At 40.1% G+C, this 21,421-nt stretch overlaps 2 protein-coding genes across 4 annotated transcripts in view; both read right to left on the reverse strand.

The window, feature by feature from the left end:
- Positions 1-21,421, reverse strand: part of thrab (thyroid hormone receptor alpha b) — a 482,714-nt gene that overhangs the window by 436,196 nt on the left and 25,097 nt on the right. The window lies entirely within an intron of this gene.
- On the reverse strand, positions 533-17,074 carry ormdl3 (ORMDL sphingolipid biosynthesis regulator 3). Of its 3 annotated transcripts, none has more exons than XM_034707686.1 (4): positions 16,568-17,074; positions 14,520-14,777; positions 11,993-12,144; positions 533-6,352 (listed from the first exon to the last, which is right to left on the reverse strand). In XM_034707686.1, exons 2-4 carry the CDS (start codon positions 14,691-14,693, stop codon positions 6,217-6,219), a joined length of 462 nt encoding a protein of 153 aa, XP_034563577.1. In that variant the 5' UTR covers positions 14,694-14,777; positions 16,568-17,074; the 3' UTR covers positions 533-6,216. The 3 variants fall into 3 exon arrangements, with proteins under 3 accessions (XP_034563577.1, XP_034563576.1, XP_034563578.1); XM_034707685.1 differs by having other exon boundaries at positions 14,520-14,800; XM_034707687.1 differs by having other exon boundaries at positions 4,353-6,352; positions 14,520-14,774.

Raw genomic sequence — 21,421 nt, forward strand, 5'->3', positions numbered from 1 at the left:
TAGTTATTTATTTTCTATTTTAAATTATTGTTCTTATTATTTGTATTACTATTCATTCATTATTATTATTATTATTATTATTATTATTATTAATAATAATAATTGTATTATTATTTATTTATTTATTTATTCTCGTATTATTATTAGTAGTAGTATTATTAGCAGTAGTATTAATTAATTAATTTTTATTGTTATTGTTAAATTATTTATTCATTATTATTTATAACATTTTTATTGTTAGTTATTCTTATTATTATAAGGATTATCATTGGATTTATTCACCTAATTTTTTTTTTTTCTTTTAAAGAAAAACACAACATTCCTTAATTCAATATGTTGGGGTATATAATGTGAAAAATTCAAAGAAATAAATAAAAAGAAAAATGAGAAAAGTAGGCGAGTGGAGATGTTTTGCTGACTTTCTTCAATCTAAATAAAAAAAATGAAACAGTAAAAACATGGCAATAAAACAGACTTTAGCCTAAAGTATCTTAAACATTTGATTAACAGAGAAACAAAAATACTTTGGAGATCATGTTCTAAAAATACTGTATTATTTTGGATCAAGCACTCGTACAGACACTCACATTGACAGTTCCTTCAGAATCCACTGATACACTCATCGACAGAGTCTGAGAGCACGTGGTTTCACATTTCGTCAACATTCAGTACAAACTGTTTCTGAGTACAAACAAAAATCCTGACTTTGTGCTCTGAATCATCACAACATGTGTATGGAGTCAGCCCTTTCTTCTCTCAGACACATGGGAGTGGAAAGATGATGAAAGTTGCATTTACAAACTCACAACAAGAGTTTAATTATCATTCTGCATGATTCAAAGAAATTACAATTGATGAAAACTTTTCCCTAAAAAGATGAAACTCCTTCTGCCACTTTAAACACTGCTGCTGCTCACAGTCAGGAGTTCTGCTACTTCAGCTACTGGCTGCTACTCTCACTGCTGAGACTGAAATGTGCTTCTTCTTTCCAAACATCGTGGAGAATGTCTCATTTCTCCACTCAGGAAATAAGATATTTAATCTTCAGATCTCTCATTTAAAGCAGTCTTACTGTTGGTGGTCTGAAGGGTGTTTGGTTTCATGAGACAGGATATACATTACTTTGTGCCTCTTATTGCAGCGGAGCTCGGTTTCTGTAACAGTTTCAGTACGATCCAAAAAGAGAAACATCCCGACCTCGATAATCAAACTCCACTCCTATGATAAAACCTATAATTAGATCTTAATTACATCACTAACTAACAGTCATGGTAACATGCTTAATTGTGACCTTTCACAAACAAGTAAAAAAGATCTACAAGCAGAAATGTTCTCTAAATAAACATTCTTACTCACAATACGCCGCAGCTTTGTACCATCACTGTAACAAACCATGTTTATCTTTATTCCTCCAGATCTCATAAATTAAGAGGATCCCTCAAATGTTCTTTAAAGCTACTGTGAGGAGCTTGTAGCTGGTTATGAAACAGACTGAGATTCATACAGAAGCAAAGGAGACTATCAGCATTGAAGACTGAATGCATTCTGCAGATTCATTGTGCGTTCCATTAGGTCTCAGACGCCAAGATGCAAGTCGGATAAGTCAACCGGAGCACCCCAATAAGTCAGAAGTATGAATTGGACACTTGGATGAACTTCTGTAACCCTGAGCTTGATATCCAAGATGGTTGCTCCCGATGTATGAAGGTAAATATGTTGCAAAATGCACAAGCTTGTAGACTTGATGTGAGAACCTCCAGAATACGATTTGAGAACTTGTGGATGGGTTGGACTCCGCCAGGGCTGCCCTTTGTCACCGGTTCTGTTCAGAACTTTTATGGACAGAATTTCTAGGCGCAGCCAAGTGGCGGAGGATGTCCAGTTCGGTGGCCTTGGGATTCCATCTCTGCTTTTTGCAGATGATGTGGTCCTATTCATTGAGCAGTGACCTCCGGCTCGCACTGGGAAGGTTTGAAGCTTCGGGCATGTCCGACTGGGAGGAGGCCACGGGAAAGGCCCAGGACACGCTGGCGAGACTATGTCTCTCAGCTGGCCTGGGAGCGCCTCGGTATCCTCCCAGAGGAGCTGGCGGAAGGGGCCGAGGAGAGGAGTGTCTGGGCTTCCCTGCTGAGGCTGCTGCCCCCGTGACCCAGATCCGGAGAAGCGGAAGAAGATGGATGGATGGAACTTGTGGATCAAAAATCTGCCACCCCCAACAGCTACAAGTGCAAATTTGTTTTGCAACACATTATCACAAGAAGTATTGCAAAAGTCCACTGCGCAGATTCGTCAATTTTCACACGTGTGAATATTTTTTTGTGTGACTTCACATTCAGAATGATGTTGTATGAATATTTTGTACAAGTTAAAATTTTCAAAATACAAGTTTACATTTTTTCCACAAGCTCCCATGTAGTTATTTTTTTCTGTAACTTCAAATTCAGCTCACGTGTGTGAATTTGTTTTTACAAGTGAAAAATGAAACATACAAGTTCAGATTTTTGATCCACAAGTTCTCAAATCGTATTCTGCAGGTTCTCACATCAAGTCTACAAGCTCGTGCATTTTGCATCATATTTACCTTCATACGGTTGGCTGTACTTTCAGTATTGTTTATTCGCAGTTAGGTCTCTTTTAGTGTAATTAAATCAATCACATGTATAGTTTTGTGCAAGTTCTATCTGTAGAGATGTCGTCATGTTGCTTTCGAGCACAAACTATTACATATTAGCTAACAATGCTAACAACAACAGGAGCTAATGACTAAACAACTTTCCGACTTTGTGTCCAACTCATTCCAAGCTCTGACATTAAACTACTGAGTTCAATGGAACGCACCAACAGTCTGATTGTGATAGATTCCCAATAAGTGATGTGTTTGACTAAACTTCCCATTCTGTGTTCTCCAACAGTCAGAGAAGAAATCTTGCCCATGTAGATAATAACATCAACAACGAGACAAGAGGTACCGCTTTGTCCACAGGGGGCGCCAAAGTCAACACAAACTAAACGTTCCTCACAGGAGCTTTAAAGATCTAGACTACAAACATAATCACTGTGGCATAAATCTTGGTTAAGCAATCTCTCCTTTCACTTTTATTTTTGGGCACAAAGACAAGTAAAGCTGGAAAAAATAATTCTCTGACAGCATGATTTGGTAGGATTTGGTTGCAGATGCACTGACTCTCCCACCCAGACCAAAGGCCCCTGGTTGTCTGGTTGCTACCTACCCTCTGATTCCTGCAGTTAACGGCTAGGGGCTCAACACCCTCCCAGACATGAACTACACATGTTCAAATAATTTAAAAACTAAACTGAAGGCAGAGAGCAGGGTCTTGTAAGATGCACCACAGCTACATGATTCTTGTGCGTCTCGGGGGAAGAGTGCAAAGCACTATTTTGGTATGACAGACCACATTGTTTCCTGTGGGTAATCCTCTTCATTTCCCTTTAATTCACAACTGACACAGACTGTGGGGTGTGACAGCGGTTGCTTGGATTAACAAACCCACACATTATCTGAACTTGTAAACCCTCAGCTCTGGAGATGCTTTGAATTGCTTCCATCTCACTGTTTGGTTATATTTTAAGGTTTTTGTCAAGAGCTAGAGACACAAACAGCACAAGGAGGAGGAGGAGGGGGGACTTTCATTCAATGGGTAGCCAAAAAACATAGTACTAATGTTGCTCAGGGCATGATTTCAAAAATATTGCACAGCTTTTGCACCCGCTTATCTTGTCCAAATGAGCCAAAATGTCATTGTCTAATTCACAAAACATACGCAAAAGGTGACATGCTCCACAAACTGAGTAAAAAGTATCACTGTGCAGCAGTGCATACATGTAAATGAGCCATTATGCATGTATTTGGGGTCAAATATGCCCCTTTCAATGCAAATGAGCCTCATTGCAAATAACATCTAATTCACTAACACTGGCGCTAACAGCTAATGAGCTGCCTTTTGCAAGCTCGCTCCAGGAAGTAAGCTGGATAAAAGCTGTGACCCAGGACTTCAACCAGATGCGTGTCTTGTCCGTCTCCGATCTGTTGCAGTCCGGCTCCATGCTCTCTCGTCCGTCAACACCCACCGGGTGGGTTTTTGGAACGCAGCATGGAGCAGGACCACCGGACAGCTTGAGTCATGTGACAGAGGTTTTCCTGCAGTAATCACTGAATCAAGGATTCTCCTCCTCCTCCTCTCCTCATCCATGTTGTCTTTCTGGTCCTCTGAAAACCTCTGACCTGTTGACTCCAGGCCTGGCTCCGCTCATCATGACTTTGGTTTGTTGTTGTAGTTAAGTGAAATACGATCTGGTGATAACACAGAGTGTTTTATTCTGAAAATTAACCGGATGTTTTCGTTTTGTTTTGGTGAAACCTGACTTCCTGTCCCGCTCCATCTGCTCTGTTGAGATTGATGCGTCGTGCTCCGGCATCCTAAAAAAATTGAAGTCTTGCATCTCTGAGACGGAGCTGCAACGGAATGGAGTGGATCCAGTGGAAGTTAACACATTGACTGGAATAGAAACCTATCAGATCCGGTGCAGTGAAGGATCGGAGACCGACCGGACACAGATCTGGTGGAACTCGGCCATTATTCACGAAGCACGTACAAAAGGTGACATGCTTTGCATACATTTAAATGATCCATTATGCATGTGTTTGGGGTAAAATATGACCCTTTCAATGCAAATGAGCCTCATTGCAAATAACATCTAGCTCACTCCAGGAAGTAAGCTTGTTATAAGCTGTGAAATTTGTGTCACTTGGGTTGTGAATCAAGAATAAAGTGATCAGGACTTTCCCTCTCCATTCAGCTCGTCATCTATACATGGATAGAATTTAGCGCCGTCAGGATGAGAGAACACAGCACAGCTCTGCGCTGCACAGAGTGGACATGTGGCGGCTCATCTCAGTCCAAAATCAGGTGCAAAACTGGAGCACACTGCACAAGGCTGCAGAACATTTGGAGCATTTTGGTGCTTGCATATCAGAGCAATAAAACAAACTTGCATATCAGTTTGTTTTGTGGATTAGACCTCGAGATGGAGCAGATAGCTGGCCAAATGATGAGAAATTCTTGGTGCTATTAGCAGCTGCAATCCATTCTTACATCCACCATAAACTTTGGAGAGGGTTTCTTTGCAGGTGTGTACTTTCCACACTGAAATTAATTTTGTTCCACTCCTAGCTGAGTGTGTTTACAAGATTCAGCTCTATAGTGGAGGAACACATCTTTGTAAACACTTGAGTGTTTCTGGATCTAAAAGGCTTCGGTAATGGATTGCTTTAGTTTGAAAAGGTGACCCTAATGAGATTGGAATTTGCTTTCAGATCTAAAGCGGAGACGCAGCTCCTGCTTCCTTAATGGCTCCTGAGTTTCTCTTTGAAGGGGCTACAGGAGTCTTTATTGTGTAACTATAAAATAATGAAGGACAGAAGAACCTCTCTCTTAAATGATTCTGAAGGACTTCCTCATTACACTGCGTTTGATCAGTGGACTGCACTTCTACATTCTTTCTGCACTCAGGCCAGACGGCTCTGCGGGCGCGAGGCTTAAATGGGACACGGAACAGGACAAGAGGAGTCCAAATATGGAAATGGTCAGATAAAGTAAGAGTTACTGAACTTCCCAATCTTGGCCCCCCGAGCGGTAAAGCGAGGGCTAAATATAAAACCTTGTGGTCTGTCTTGTCTCGCCTCTGCCTGCAGTTCACAAGCCCCTCACGGTTTCATTAAAATATTGCTCCTCTCCTCTGAAACCTCGAGTAAAAGACACTTCTGGTGGGAGAAAAGCTGAATAAATACAGCGCTGTGTCATTACATACAAAATAACTCAGACTGCAGCCTCAGAGTGCCAGCGGGTGTCATTGTCCTCTCCCCTCGACACCAAACTGTCATTTCAACAGGCATAATGCTCCCTTACCAACTCTTTTTTAGTGTCTCTGGAAAAAACCTTCAACTCAAAGTTTATAGGCCACAAAGAACCACTGTAGTGCACTTTCTCTTTGTCCTCTCTGTAAAGTGTATTGAGGCTCTTTCCTGGGGTTTGGTACCATGGCAGTATCCTCAGTAGGCTTCATTTAGAGCAGCGCTCAGCAGAGTCGGGAGCCACGGATCCTCGTAGGTCTGCAGCCAAATCAGAGGCCTGATACTCTGTGCGCTCTCAGCAAGTCCACGGGGACCGGAGGAAGGAGGTGTCCTCTTCAGCCTTGTCAGTACTTATTAATGCCGAAGATCCTCACGCCGTGCAGCTGAGGCAGCTTGGGGATGAGTACAGTGAGCAAAGACACTGTGTTGACCACAAAATGGACCCGGTCGTATTTGGTGTAGAAGCTTGTGAGTATGTACCTGCAGGAGGAGATCAAAAAGGAAAGAATATTAAGCATGTTATCTTTAAATACTGTAACATTTGGAGCATAAGATGCACTTTTAAAGGTGACATATCATGCAAAATCGACTTTTTAATGGTTCTCTACCTGAAATATGTGTCCCTGTCTACAAACCCCCCAAAAATGAACAGAATCCATTCTGCCCCTGTTCTGATTTCTCCACCTTTCTGTAAATGTGTGCTGAAACCAGCCGTTTCAGCACACAGTCTGAATAGCTCATTTCTCGATGTCCTCTCACTGTGAGGGGGGTGAATTTTTTTCTAATTCGGTAATTTAGAAGATATTGAGATTACCAGTCTTCCAATGAGAGGCACAGCTGCCTGCGGGAACACTGTAGCTGTTGGCTAGGAGGCTCAAAGCCCGCCTCTTTACGTCACACTGGCTCGACAGAAGCAATATGGCTGCCGCAGCCGATTGGTCTCAAAACAGCTCTTCAGAAACAGATGGGTGACGTCACGGATCCTACGTCCATATTTTTTAAAAGTCTATGGTGCTAACAAGGAGCTTAGGAGGGAGGCATGCTAGTTGTAGGCTGTCTTAATAAACACAAAGGTTGGTTTTACTCCCCACGTCTGCAGATTTGAAGATCTAGTGGATGATTTTTATTTGTCATGGAAAAGTGCTAGCGCTAGTTAGCATAGCCACATAGCCATATGTTTGTTGCTGTGTACCAAGACACGTCGACATACTGAGAAATAAAACAACAAGAAACACTAAATCTGTGACCAATCCTTCAGAAAGGTCCTTCTGCAGGCGCCTCTCCGTCAGGATCAGATTCTGGATCAGATTCAGAGGATTGAAGTAACGTGGGTCTGCGAGCAGCCGTGTATATTCAGCCAACATGTAAACATTAGATCAACGTGCTGGAGAGCCGACGCCACATCCACTTCCTGAGGGGGCGTGGTCAGAGAGCGTATTCTCATTTAAAGGCACAGACACAGAAAACAGAGTGTTCTGAGCAGGGCTTAAAAAGAGGGGTTTACAGGCAGACCAAAATCTGATTTCAAAGTGTTTTTTTGAGCAATAAACTTTATAGATATGTTTTGGGGACCTCTTAGACCAATATATGTTGATGAAAAAGAGCATAATATGTCACCTTTAATACTTTTTTATCATCTAAAAAGTTGACTGAGTCCTCTCCACCATTGTGACCATTACACCAGTATAGAATGTAGAGAGGCAGACGCTTTACCGCCAGAAGAACACTGGACAAAGCAAAGGAGACCAGATAGTGGCGCCACTTTTAACAGCTTTTCACCCTCAGTACGTCATAATCATGCACTTCAAGATAACTGGTGGTATACAGTTACATAATAAAGCTTGTGGAGGGCTGGTTTGATTGAAAACGCCTCAATTTAGACAAGTGACCTGCAGAGGGAGTGTCACGAATCTCAGAGAGTTGGTTGCATAAATGTCAACTCTGCTGTAGGCTGAGCTCCAATACCGTTAGCAGCTAGCAGGATGGTGCTAGAAAGAGCTACACAGCTGCATAGAAACTGCACTTTGCTGGAAGGTAGTTCATCTGATTTTATTACTGCCTGAATGTCTTACTGGTTTTATTGGGGAGGGTGTTTTGGTTTATATAGCTCTCTAATTTTTAAAGTCATTTTGGGCTTTTGTGCCTTTATGATAGGACAGCTGAAGAGAGACAGGAAATGTGGGGAGCAGAGAGCGGGGGGAAGACAAGCAGGATATGGTCGTGGCCGGCATTTGAACCAGCGACCTCTGCGAAGAGGGCTATAGCCTCTGTATAAGGGGCACATGCTCAGGCTGCAAGGCCGACGGTGCTCCTTTATTTGTCATTCTGACCATGTGAACATGAGAGAACGAAATGTATAGGTCAGGTCTTGTTGCAATAGATAAGTACTTCGTGTCCTGATAGGTAATAAATAAATGAATAATAGTCATGGAGTAAATAAAAAGATAGCTTTAAAAATAGAGGGCTATGGGGCGCTGGCGGCCTAGCGGTCTAAGCGCCCCACATACAGAGGCTATAGCCCTCGTAGCAGAGATCGCCTGCTGCGACCATGTCCTGCATATCTTCCCCCCGCTCTCTGCTCCCCCACATTTCCTGTCTCTCTCCCCCGGTATATACTTCTTATATACCGGTGTGATTATATTCCAGGTTTTACGGCAAATTGGTCGTCTAAAAAAACCCACCAGAAAGTCATACGTGAGTCTATGTTTACAACCCAAAAGAAACAACAAGTGAAGAATCACCTGGATGAAAAAATAAAATAAAATCATGACTCTTCATTTATAATAATCTCTCACTTGGGTTTCTTCTTGTAGCCACAGTAGGATGCTTACTCATAACACACAGTGCCAACACCAGAATGAGGGAGACTGTTTCAACATGCAGAGAAGCAGCATTGCAACATCAGTGACTGTTTAACCCCACTTCAGTGTATCTTTACTTTTTGGGATATATCATATAAAATGAAGAAGATATGACGTTTGACTGAAATGTATGTGTTGTCCTCAAAACGTGCCAAGATGCACTTTGATGAACCGACAATTAATCAAATATAGAACAAGTTAAAGCTCTGTTACTCCCTCAGGATGTTTTTCAGGCCGGTCTCTTTCATAACAGCACAAAAGAACATCCTCTAACATCGTTCAATGATTGCAGTGGACCCAGATGTCTGTTTTTCCCTGAAACGTCTGTGACTGAAAAGTTTCCAGACTCAAACTTTGTTTACTTGCTGAGTTTTTTATCTTTCATTGAAGCAAATCTAATTAAACGGATGGAGAGAAATACCTCTCACAGGCTCTCATCATGTCCTCTCATAAGCCCTGACCGTGTCCCTACATGCAGCAGTGGATACACAGATGTGGTTTAAGTGCAGGGACACTACAGTCAATAAAGGCTTTGATGTTTGGATGTAAACAGCATTCAAACAGCATTTAAAGATGTTACTGCACACATCGAGTTAGATTGTTTTCAAGCTCAGGGTGAGGAACCGCACATTCTGATCTCTGCCGGACGAGTGAAGACATGTAAAAGAAGCTCTTGAGAAACTTTTGTAAAAGTGTTTTCCATCTGAAGCCTCCCGACTGACCGATCGAGTCGTCATGTTTGTACGGGCTGTTAAAGAAAACGAAGGGGAGGCTCTTTCACACACCTGTAAAACCTCTATGGGGACAATGTTCACGCTGAGCCGGCAAACAAACCCCGGGGAGTCTGCGAGAGTGCTTCCTGTAAACTGAACTGTGCTGGTTAATAAGGATGGAAAAGGGCAGGGAGGCAGCATGGGGTCCTGCTGCAAAATACTAAGCCCCTTAACAATTTGTGAGCTTGACTAATGAGGGAGCAGCAGGGAGGATAATCAATCAACACTCATTGTGAGTGAAAAGTCAAAAACAGCACGCAGAGAGTGGAGAAAACTCAGATGAATCATAAAGGGCGACAAGTTAATCCTGCAAAAACACAACTCTGTGCCTGATCAGATGCTGATTACAGAACAGGTGGAGGTTGGTGCTGATTAAGATGATAGATGGAGGAGAAAAGTAATCACCCTCTTCCATAGAGACCTAAAAACCTACTAGGAACTTCTCTCAGCCCACCGTGAATGCATCTCTCCTCCCGGTGTTCCGGTTTTAAAAGTGACCCTGTAAACTGGAGACCTTCAGCTGAACGTGTCAGTGTTTGTGGAGTTTACACAGCTGTTGAAACACAGGGGGAGTTCCTGGGAATGCAAACTAGTTTAGTTTTTATTAAAATTTCAAAATCTCCTCATCAGATATTTAATGATCGTCTAAAGACGTTTATGAGGGATGCATCCGGCTGAGAGTCTCCAGTTAACAGGGTCGCTGTTCAAACCAAAACACCGGCCGATCTCTGCCACGGCTTTTTGAGTTGAAAAGGATTTTAAAGCCGTGTTGAAACGTCTTTGCTACTCGCGCTTATCTCCTCTCACATGTTGATTCATTCATTGCTTTTTCCATGTTTTTAACCGCAGGCGCAAAAATTTCCCTTTTTTTCAAGTTTTTTCTGCTTTGGGAGAACAATTTCAAATTTGAGGAACATTTATTTTTTCGACAGGCTCCGGGTCAACTTTTTTGTCAACTTAAAAAAAAAAAAAAAAAAAAAAATTCAAATTTTTTTTTTCAACAAATTTTTTTTTCTAATTTTTTCTTGTCAGTTTTTTTTTTTTTTTTTTCAATCTTTTTTTTGTCAATTTTTTTTTTCCAAACATTTTTTTTTGTCAATTTTTTTGTTTCAAATTTTTCCAAAAACCATTCACAGTCATTGTTTTTTCCATCTGTGATTCACTTGATTTTCTTTCTTTCATTAGTGTTTATTTGTTCTATCTTTTTTGTATGTGTGTACTTTTCAAAAGAAGAAGCTGTGATTCTCTTGATTTAGCAGCTTGTAACAGTAGTCTTCTCTCAGCCTGACCCCGTGAATGCGTCTCTCCCGGTGTTCCGGTTTTAAAAGTGACCCTGTAAACTGGAGACCTTCAGCTTGAACATGTCAGTGTTTGTGGAGTTTACACAGCTGTTCAAACACAGAGGGAGTTCCTGGGAATGCAAACTAGTTTAGTTTTTATTAAGATTTCAAAATATCCTCATCAGATATTTAATGATCGTCTAAAGACGTTTATGAGGGATGCATCCGGCTGAGAGTCTCCAGTTAACAGGGTCGCTGTTTAAACCAGAACACCAGCCGATCTCTGCCACGGCTTTTTGAGTTGAAAATGATTTTAAAGCCGTGTTGAAACGTCTTGCTACTCGCGCTTATCTCCTCTCACGTGTTGATTAATTCATTGCTTTTTACATGTTTTTAACCGCAGGCGCAAAATTTTCACTTTTTTTCAAGTTTTTTCTGCTTTGGGAGCACAATTTCAAAGATTTATTTTTTCAACAGGCTCTGGGTCAACTTTTTTGTAAATTTTTTTTTGTCAAATTTTATTTTTTAAAAAAAAAACAAAATTTCAATTTTTTTTTTTTTCAAATTTCAAATTTTTTTTTTTTTCAAATTTCAATTTTTTTTGTCAAATTTTTTTTTTTCGACAAAATTCTTTTTCAAATTTTTTTTTTTCAAACATTTTTTTGGGTCAATTTTTTTGTTTCAAATTTTTTCAAAAAACATTCACAGTCATTGTTTTTTCCATCTGTGATTCACTTGATTTCTCTTTCTTTCATTAGTTTTTATTTGTTCTATCTTTTTTGTATGTGTGTGTACTTTTCAAAAGAAGAAGCTGTGATTCTCTTGATTTAGCAGCTTCCTCCATACGTCACTGGCCTGATTTGCAAAATCTACCCGGGACTTCAGCCCAACAATGGGGGCACAGGAACCTTTTAGTTTAGGGTAAAGTAGTCCTGGGGGCTAAAAGACTCTTGTTCGAAGCCAGTGGAATTGAAGCCAGTGAAGATCAAGTCCTTGTTGGAGCACTTGTTCTGTTTATACTCTCTTAATCTGTCTACACCTTCTTAATGTCAGAGTGTTGGCACCGCAGCACACACACACACAATCCGGCTCTACTCGTTTCTCAGCGTGTCCTCTAATTCAGATCCGTTCTTTATGATCAGCTGTTCCTGCCACCTGTTACACGGCTGAAGATCAACATGGGGATTAGGAGAGAGAGATACTCACAAGACAATGGGTGTGATGGTGAGGAACTTGCGTGAAGCAGTGAACTGGACGCCGTAGTCCATCTGCTCCCAGTGTGTGAGGAGGCGAGCTTTGCCCTGATCTGGGGTTTCAAACGGCGTCCCTTTGACCGTGTGAAGTAGGAGGTACATACACTGCAGGAGAAGAGAGGTGTAGAGTTAAAGGTCTGTATGAGCTGTTGCTGGATTTTAAGATATGTCAGAAGGAAATAAAGACATTAAAGGCTCCATCTTTTACATGTCCTCAATATACTTCTCAGACCTCATGCATGCAGCAAGTTTGTGTGTCTCAGTATTCCCAGACACCTCAACCCAGACTATCAGATATGAACTCCCTGAGGACTCCAGAATATCTCCTGCATGGAAAAGGTTTTGCAAAACAAAGCCGATCTTTGTTTGTAGAGTGTTGAACTTTCTGACCTTTTCGATCTATGACTCTGATATAACATTTCCACATTTTCTCTTTCACCCAGAACACCAGCGTGCTCAATAAAACTAAAGACACATTTATGTTGCATGTATGCATGCTTCCTCAGCCTCTCTGCAAATGTTGGACTCGGTGTACCATGCTGCATTGCGGTTTGTTTCTGGTTTAGGTTTCTGCACACATCACTGTATCTTGTATGAAAAGGTAGGCTTGTCTTCCTAACACAACAGAAGAATGGAGCATTGGTATGTCTTTCTTTATAAGGTCATACTACAGGAGCTGCCGTCTTATTTATGCTCCTTATTGACTCCCAAACTTTTATGAAGCCCTTTTTATTTTGTGAGTTAAAGGCGGGATGTTTAAGCTCCCATAATGTCTCGCCGTCAATACAAATGTCACAAGACCTTTTCATTCTGTGAGTCCACAGCTGCAACCACCGCCACGTCACGCCTGTGTACTGTACTTTCATATCGATCCCAGATAGTGATGTCACATATTGGAAGCATGAGAGGGAAACTCACTAAGAGCTCCACATACACACACATAGAGAGCTGCTCCACCCTGCCTGCTCAGCTGGCTCACAGTGATCCTGTAACACCTCTGTCACTTCCTCAGACGCCAGCACAGATGTTACAAAGGGCATGAATATCACGCCTTCCACTGGCAGCATGAGGAGGGCTACAGAGATGTGATGGTGGGATGAAGTGCCAGCATCAGAGGATGTAACAGAGGCGTTACAGGGCAGAGCAGTGTCAAAGTGTGTGTGTGTGTTTGTGTGTGTGTGTGTGTGTGTTCATGTTTACTTCTTGTGTGAATTCATAGACTGGGACACAAATATTACACCGCTGCAGGAGGAGTACAAAGGCGTGAAGAGGGAGGAGCTGTTGCAGACTTGCAGAATAAAAAGGGCAGACCTAAATAGTTCTGTTCTGGGAAATAGTCAATGTTTGGTTAACCAGGGACTTCCACCAGATCTGTGTCCATGTCACGATCCACTGTGGTCTAGCTCCAGGACCGTCGGACAGCTGGAGTCATGTGACCGAGGTTTTCTTGCAGTAAACACTGAATCAAGGATTCTCCTCCTCCTCCTTTCCTCATCCATGTTGTCTTCCTGGTCCTCTGAAAACCTCTGACCTGTTGCCTCCAGGCCTGGCTCCGCTCATCATGACTTTGGTTTGTTGTTGTAGTTAAGTGAAATACGATCTGGTGATAACACAGAGTGTTTTATTCTGAAAATTAACCGGATGTTTTTGATTTTGTTTTGGTGAAACCTGACTTCCTGTCCCACTCCATCTGCTCTGTTGAGATTGATGAGTCATGCTCCGGCATCCGGACAAAAATAGAAGTCTTGCATTTCTGGGACGGAGCTGGAATGCAACGGAGCGGATCCAGTGGAAGTTAACACATTGACTAGAATAGTAACCTATCAGACCTGGTGCTGTGACGGATCAGAGAGGGACGGATGAGTTTATGTTACTGATGTTGTGTCCAAGCCACAGTCAGAGAAAAATCTGAAGGATGGTCTACGTGAGCTTGCATTTATCAGCCCCAAATCATCCTTGAATCTACATTTATCAGGGATCACAAAAGCATAAAAAAAATCAGCTGTTCCAGTTTAAAGGCAGCCTTGTTTTGCAAGCTATTCCCAAAAACTGATGAGCCAACCCACTGCAAGCTGCCCAGACTGTGAGGCAAACTGCAGCAGGATGAAAGGCAGTGAAAGAAGTCAAACACTGTGTTTAGAGTGTCTCATAACAAACACTCCTTCAATAAGATGAGGTTCATATTGAACTTTTTTCAGAAGCTGAGGCCCAGACAGACAACCCTGTGTTATCATAACTTTAGATGCAATAACAAGGAATGGCTTAAAGGCTGGTTTGGATAACACGTTACAAAGAATGTAACTAATGCAGTTTAATGAAGCTTCACTGTCTATCTGTGGTGACTTATTTCATTCTTCCTCCTCCAGAGAGCTATTTCTATTCACTTCTTCATGTCCTTTTTCCTCCCTGACTTCTTCAACAAATCATGGAATAAACAGCGGTCAGGCCGGCGGTTCTTATGGAAAGTATGCTGAACTGACCAGATTGTGTATGAGGTTGGTGAGGGTCCAGACCACAGGTACGCTGGCGAAGGGAATGCTGAGCAGGATGACGTGCAGGAGGCCGATGCCCAGGATGTAAGAGAGCCACATCCCCCTGCTGTTCATCACCCGGGTGTTCGGGTTCACCTCGCTGTGTGCCGTGCCCACATTCATGATGGCGGCAGAGGTGGTGCCACTTCAAAAGCACTGCACTACCTCTTTGAACCTCCTGTTTGCACTTTATCCCAGGCTGGTCTGCTGGGAGATAAACAGAGAGACGTCTACATCTGATTATTAACAGTCTGCAAAAGGGACGTCATAATGTGGAGTGTTTATAGAGCTTTTTATAGCAAATACCTACACTTTGCCTGAAAAGTATGCGCTGATAAGACTTACTCACTTGCTGGAATAATCATTTCTATGAAGGGCTGAGCTCTGACTCGAAATCTGCTTCACAAACCTTGGGTGGCATCATTTCATTGACTCAACATTAAGACGTCTTTGAGCTCTTTGGATCAACACATCAGTGAAGTACTCAAAACAGCTTGGACCATGTGTTTTTTTTATTATTTACATCCCAAATTTTGTTGTTTAAAAAAGCTATCTTGACAAACTTTGCTTAAGAACTAGAAAAATATTAAGTTACTTGAAAGAAATGAGGAGTTTTGGGTGCATAATTGACTAAAGTGGCTGCAAAATCATGCAAAATAACATGCTCAATATTCACAATCACTATCAAAGTTTTCAAGTGATGCATTAATTACATATCTTAACAATCGTACCTGTTCTTGATGTTATATGCATTTGTAATCTGGAGCTTCCTTTGACTTAGCTTAAGAAATGAGGAGTTTTGGGTGCATAATTGACTACAGTGGCTGCAAAATCATGCAACACAACATGCTTTACATTCACAATCACTATTAAAGTTTGCATGCGATGCATTAAGTACATATCCTGCATGTTATATACATTTCTAATCCATCTTACAGTGTCTACCTTTAACTAAGTGTAAGAAATGAGGAGTTTGGGTGCATAATTCACTAAAGTGGCTGCAAAATCATGCAATATAACATGCTCAACATTCACAATCACTATTAAAGTTTGCATGTGATGCATTAAGTACATATCTCAACAATCCTACCTTACCTGCATGTTATACACACACTTCTAATCATTCTTAAAGTAGCTACCTTTAACTTAGCATAAGAAATGAGGAGTTTTGGGTGCAGAATTGACTACAGTGGCTTCAAAATCATGCAACACAACATGCTTTACATTCATACTCACTATTAAAGTTTGCATATGATGCATTAAGTACATATCCTTCATGTTATATGCATTTCTAATCCATCTTAAAGTGTCTACCTTTAACTTAGCATGATAAATGAGGAGTTTTGGGTGTATAATTGAATACAGTGGCTTCAAAATCATGCAAAATAACATGCTCAATATTCACAATCACTATCAAAGTTTGAATGTGATGCATTAAGTACATATCCTTCATGTTACACACACTTCTAATCCATCCTAAAGTGTCTACCTTTAACTTAGCGTAAGAAATGAGGAGTTTTGGGTGCATAATTGACTACAATGGCTGCAAAATCGTGCAAAATAACATGCTCAATATTCACAATCACTATTAAAGTTTGCATGTGATGCATTAAGTACATATCCTGCATGTTATATGCATTTCTAATCCATCCTGAAGTGTCCACCTTTAACCTAGTGTAAGATATTGTGCAATAAAGCTCCATTATGATGATTTAAAAGACACATGGAAGCTATTTAGAAACAAGTTGTTGCATAAATAGAAGGATGCAAGAGAAGTAGTAATCTCTGTCCTGCTGACTCCTGCAGTCTCGGTCTGGTCAGCTCTAATTGATTGACATGAGTAAACAGAGTAGCAGGAGGCTGCTCATTCCAGCATGCTGTGTTGTAGATCTAACTGGCTCCACAGTAATCCCTAATGGAGCTGCAGGGATCTACAAGTGTGCTACCTAGCTGCACTGGAGTTAAAGTCCACAGAGTAAATAAAAGGGTCCACTCACTGCAGAGAAAAATGGCTTCAACTCCTCCGACCTGTGTTGGCACTAGTCCGTTATCACAGTTAGAGTCTGATCGATGCCTTCAGTTATGTAATTGATACTGTCACAGGGGGGGTCTGCAGAGGCTCCAGGGCTCCCATCAGTGATCCGGGATCAGGTCTCAGGTCCAGGGTCCTGCTTCGGTCTCCTGTGTGATCCCTGGTTCACATTAGACCGAGACGCGTCCACTTCTCCTTCGTCTTCCAGACAAACAGCTGCTGACAACACGGCACAGTTCAGCACGTGACGTCACCGCTGCGCGTTTCCACGGCCCCCGTAATAAGGCTCGGTTCCTTCACTCATCGCATTCCTCTGTGATTGGCTGTTGAGAGTCACGTGGGTGGAGCGGACCAATCAGAGTGGAAAGCGTTGATGGAAGGCGGACTACGCCCCCTTTTGACGTCACGGCGGAGGAGGGATCCGAGGAGCAGGACTGACATTTAGGAAATTAAAATGTTTATAAACAACAAAATAAAATTAATGTTTATACATTTTAGTATTAAAATTTAAGATTTTAAAACCTTAATACCAATGTTAAATAATTCACTTTATTTACAGTATTTTTACTCTTCAATTTCACAATATTAAACTACAAATTTGGCTGGTACACTCTGTTAATTGAGTATATTAACAGGACAAATAAAATAAATTTAAAAATATATTGACACAATTTTTTAAGCATGATTGACATTTCGGACATTTAGGAGTGGAAATTCAAACGTTTGTAAACAACGAAATAAAATTAATATTTCTACATTTTAGCATTTAAATTTAAGCTTTTAAAACTTAGTTAACAAAATTGAATAATAATCTTTTACAGTAGCTCTATTTTCTGTTCTAAATTCTCCAATATTCAACTACTAATTTGCTGCTACACTCTGTTAATTGAGTATATTAACAGGAAAAATAAAAAATATATATATTTTTAAAAATATATCAATACAATTTTGTAAGAATGTAAAATTTATTATTTATTATTCTTGCATCAATATAATTGCTTGATTGACATTTGGGGGCTTGAAATTCAAATGTTTATAAACAACGAAATACAATTTGTTTTATACATTTTAGCATTTAAATGTAAGCTTTTAAAAGTCTATTCACTTATTGTTCTAATCATTAAGTTTCTGTTTGCTTGTTTGTGTGTTTTTGTATTCATAATTGATCTTTTTTGATTTATTAATACATTTTATTTTCTTGTTATCATTTAAGAATTACATTGTCTTAATTGTATTGTTATATGACTTGTTCAATTACAAGTGTTCAACACAGTTGTTGAATTATGTCAAAAAAGTTCTAATGAACAAAGTTAATATAAAATAAAACTTAATATTGAATAAGCCTTTTTTTCCAGTAGCTCTATTTTCTGTTTACCATTTTACAATATTCAACTACAAATGTGGGCGCTACACTGTTAATAGAGTATATTAACAGGAAAAAACAGAAAAAATAAAAATATATAATTAAAAAAAAATATATATTAAAACAATTTTTTTTAGAATCAAACTTATTTTTGCATTAATATAATTGCTTTATCAATGAACTTTAAATTCACCAGGTTTGTCATCTTATTTTCAGCTGTCACCATCATATGATATGTAGCATTTAATACAGGGTACTACAGCTGAAGCTGGTGGTAACACCATCAGTTCTGCAGGAGGAACAATAAGAGGTTCTCTGAAGTGTGCACCATGTATCCTAAGGGGATCCAAAAGTTCATGGCCATCAGTCAAAGCAGTGTTGGGCAGTTTAAGATCAAATAAAAACAGAAGTTGTGCACTAAATTTTGATTCAACTTTGTCATGCACAAGAGATTAAATACACAGTGTGAGCATCATGCAATACATTTACAAGGATGCATATAGAGAGTATTAATCTGCACAGCGTGATGTGGTTGTAATAGAGCAAAGTCTATCACTAATATGTCCATGTGCATGCGTTAAAATAAAGCTGTTACAGAATTTAAATGAGAATAAATTCAGGGAGACATGCCGTTGAAATAAGGCTGCGTGTATGTGATAGATGTTCCCTCTGATATATGATTTAAATTCACTTTCCTGTAAAATCCAAAGAGCCAATCTCTCCGACACCTCTCTGCTTTGGGTTAAGTACCTGATCACAAAAGGAGGCCCTTGACGACTTATGTACTCCGGGTGAAAGGAGACCTTGCTGGAGGCAGAGTAAAATGACTGACGGGGTTGATACCGCAGTCCCTAAATCAAAGATCAACAGTGTCATGTTCTTGTTCCCAAGATAAGACCTAATACTAATTTAGGCCTACAGTGGCCCGAGGCCAGAGGGGTCAACTGTGTTCTACCGCGTTACGTGACACCCACTGTTTCTGTGGAGCCCCTGTGATCAGTGTCAGGGAACAGGTTTGGCAGCTGACAGTGGACTCTCATGTGCCCGTAGCCCTGGGTGCTGTGGCTGTGTTAGATGTGTAAACCTAGAGCTCTGTTCAGATACAAACTATGGATGACAGAGCTGTGAGATCACTGCTGGCGCTGGAACAATGGCCAAATATTTGCTATTGATGAAACAGACCTCAGGAGAGAGGGGGGGGCGACTCGTGACGCCTACAGATGCAGTGTCAGGATAACAAGACGTCATCTGCGTACATACGACACTGAGACACAGGGATGAAATGGAGATGCTTGACATTTTTTCTGTGTTTTCAGGAACATGGAGCACACTTCAAATGACAACACCAATAACAGCTCCACAATTCTATTCAAATTATAACATTTGTGGATTAAATCAGTCATTTATTTACATATTTTAACCCAAAGAGTCTTGCTTTGATGCTTTATTCTCCTGAAGCATGCACTCAGGAGTGTCTGTAAGAAACTCAAGCGTCCACTGACAGTGATAAAATCAAAGCTTTAAAGTCCTGCAGTCATATCCATTTCTGCACAACCACATATTTAAGAGATATTTCGATATGTTCTTCTGTAGACTACATCTCTCAGCACTTTGGCTCATGCCCGTGGGAGAACTTGCTCAGCCTTTCAGACGAAATGTGATTCTGTTAACAGGACCGGTGCTCAGAATAAAAGCTGTTACTGACTAGATGCATTTCACGTTGATTTTAGCTCTGGCATCAGAGGCTGTCTCCAGATGTTTAATAATTAAATATCTTTTTATCAATTTGCTCTTACGGCTTTAATCCTGCACAAAACAATGCAAGTTTTTTTGGAGAGAATGTGCAAATTTGATAGAGAAAAACATGCAAGAATCTCCAAATTCACTCTGAAAATGTCAGAATGAGCTGCATATGTGAAGGCAAACAGACAATTTTTTTACCCAGACATTTTTCTGCCATCCTCCCAGTAAAATTCTGCAAGAAGTTGAAGGAGTCAACGTGTGAATGCATCACGTAAAAGTCAGGTAAAGTCACCCTGAGTGAGTGGATAATGAATAACAGGCTCAGGTGTTCATATTTAAAAAGAGTGAAGGATTCAAGAAAAACTACTCCTCAAATCTTCATGAAATGTTGTGGAAGACTGTCCCGCGAATCGATGAAGAATAAATTCAATGTGACCCCTGACCTCTACCATTTGCTGCATGTCTTCCCTCGCTCTACTCCCCACATTTCCCTTCTATTTCCAGCTTTCCTATCCTATAAAGGCACAAATTTCCAAAAAACCTTCCTTTAATAAAGAACAAATTCAATATTTGTGCTCATCCAAATACAACTCATGAATATGCATCAATGCACATATTGCAACAACTGCCTGTGTGTGTGTAAATAGTCTGGTTAGTGTTAGTCACTTTAAACACTACCAAATCAATAACTAAATGCAGAACTGAGACGTAAATGCTTCAACTATACTTTTCTAGACTTTAAAGATATGTCCAGATAACTGTATCCGTATATATAAGTTAAGCTTGCATATGGGTGCAATTTTATCTGTGCAATAATTTACCTCACTATCTATTCATATGATAGAAGTATACATAGTGTGTATAGTATTGTAACAGATTGTCCATGTGAAGTTGTGAAGTTGTGTATTTATAAAGGTGGTTCTTAGTATTTATTCCTTGCTATAGTGCTTTTTAAAAAGTTATTTTAGTCTATTTTAATTTATTCTTTTACTCTTTATGACGGGCCCGTCTTGCACTGTTGTTGTCACTGACATGTTGACATGTTGACTGTTGTTTGTCTGTTTGTTAGTGTTCATGTTGTTTATCAACAAGTGGGTACACTGCAAACCAAATCGCCTTCTGGGGTTAATAAAGCCCTCGGAATCTGAATCTGCCAGTATTATTGGCTGTATTTTATTTTACTTTATTCAATTTTATTTTGTTTTGTTTTATTTTATCTTATTCCATTGTTTTATTTTTTCCTTTATCATGACTATTATTGTTATTCATTTTTTAACTATGTAAGAACAATTATTGTATTCCCCTCCAATGTGGTATAAATAAAGAATATCTAATCCATCTACAATGGAAGACTGGACTATTGACCTTGTTGCATGTCTGTGCTCTTTGAGAATCCTCTCATTTTAAAACAGTTTGTTTGTTTCTTAACATGAATTACAAATTTAAGTTTCTTGTGTTGTTACCACTTTGCTTGCTTCAAAAAAGCAAGCGCTGTATTTAATGTCTTCCATTTGTTGTACTGTATTTCTTTCATTTCTTGACTGTAGTTTGTGTAATGTAGTATACAGATATTGAAGAAATAATCTAGACCTTGCCGCTTGCATTGGTAGTTAAAAAAACTGGCATTCAGGTCTTGATGTTGATCACTTTGTACAGCTATGATTGCAATATTTTAATATTTCATGCTCAGAAATGTTGCGTTGCATCCTGCGA

Source organism: Notolabrus celidotus, chromosome 18 (assembly GCF_009762535.1).
Source record: "Notolabrus celidotus isolate fNotCel1 chromosome 18, fNotCel1.pri, whole genome shotgun sequence".
Lineage (NCBI taxonomy): Eukaryota > Metazoa > Chordata > Actinopteri > Labriformes > Labridae > Notolabrus > Notolabrus celidotus.

Bases quoted from the DNA above. Each gene is read 5' to 3' on its own strand.
- ormdl3 (XM_034707686.1), bottom strand. From the start codon at position 14,693: ATGAATGTGGGCACGGCACACAGCGAGGTGAACCCGAACACCCGGGTG. The intron at 12,145-14,519 runs GTCAGTTCAGCA...CTTCTCCTGCAG, and splicing joins CCAACCTCATACACAATCTG to TGTATGTACCTCCTACTTCA. The intron at 6,353-11,992 runs GTGAGTATCTCT...CTCCTCCTGCAG, and splicing joins ACCATCACACCCATTGTCTT to GTACATACTCACAAGCTTCT.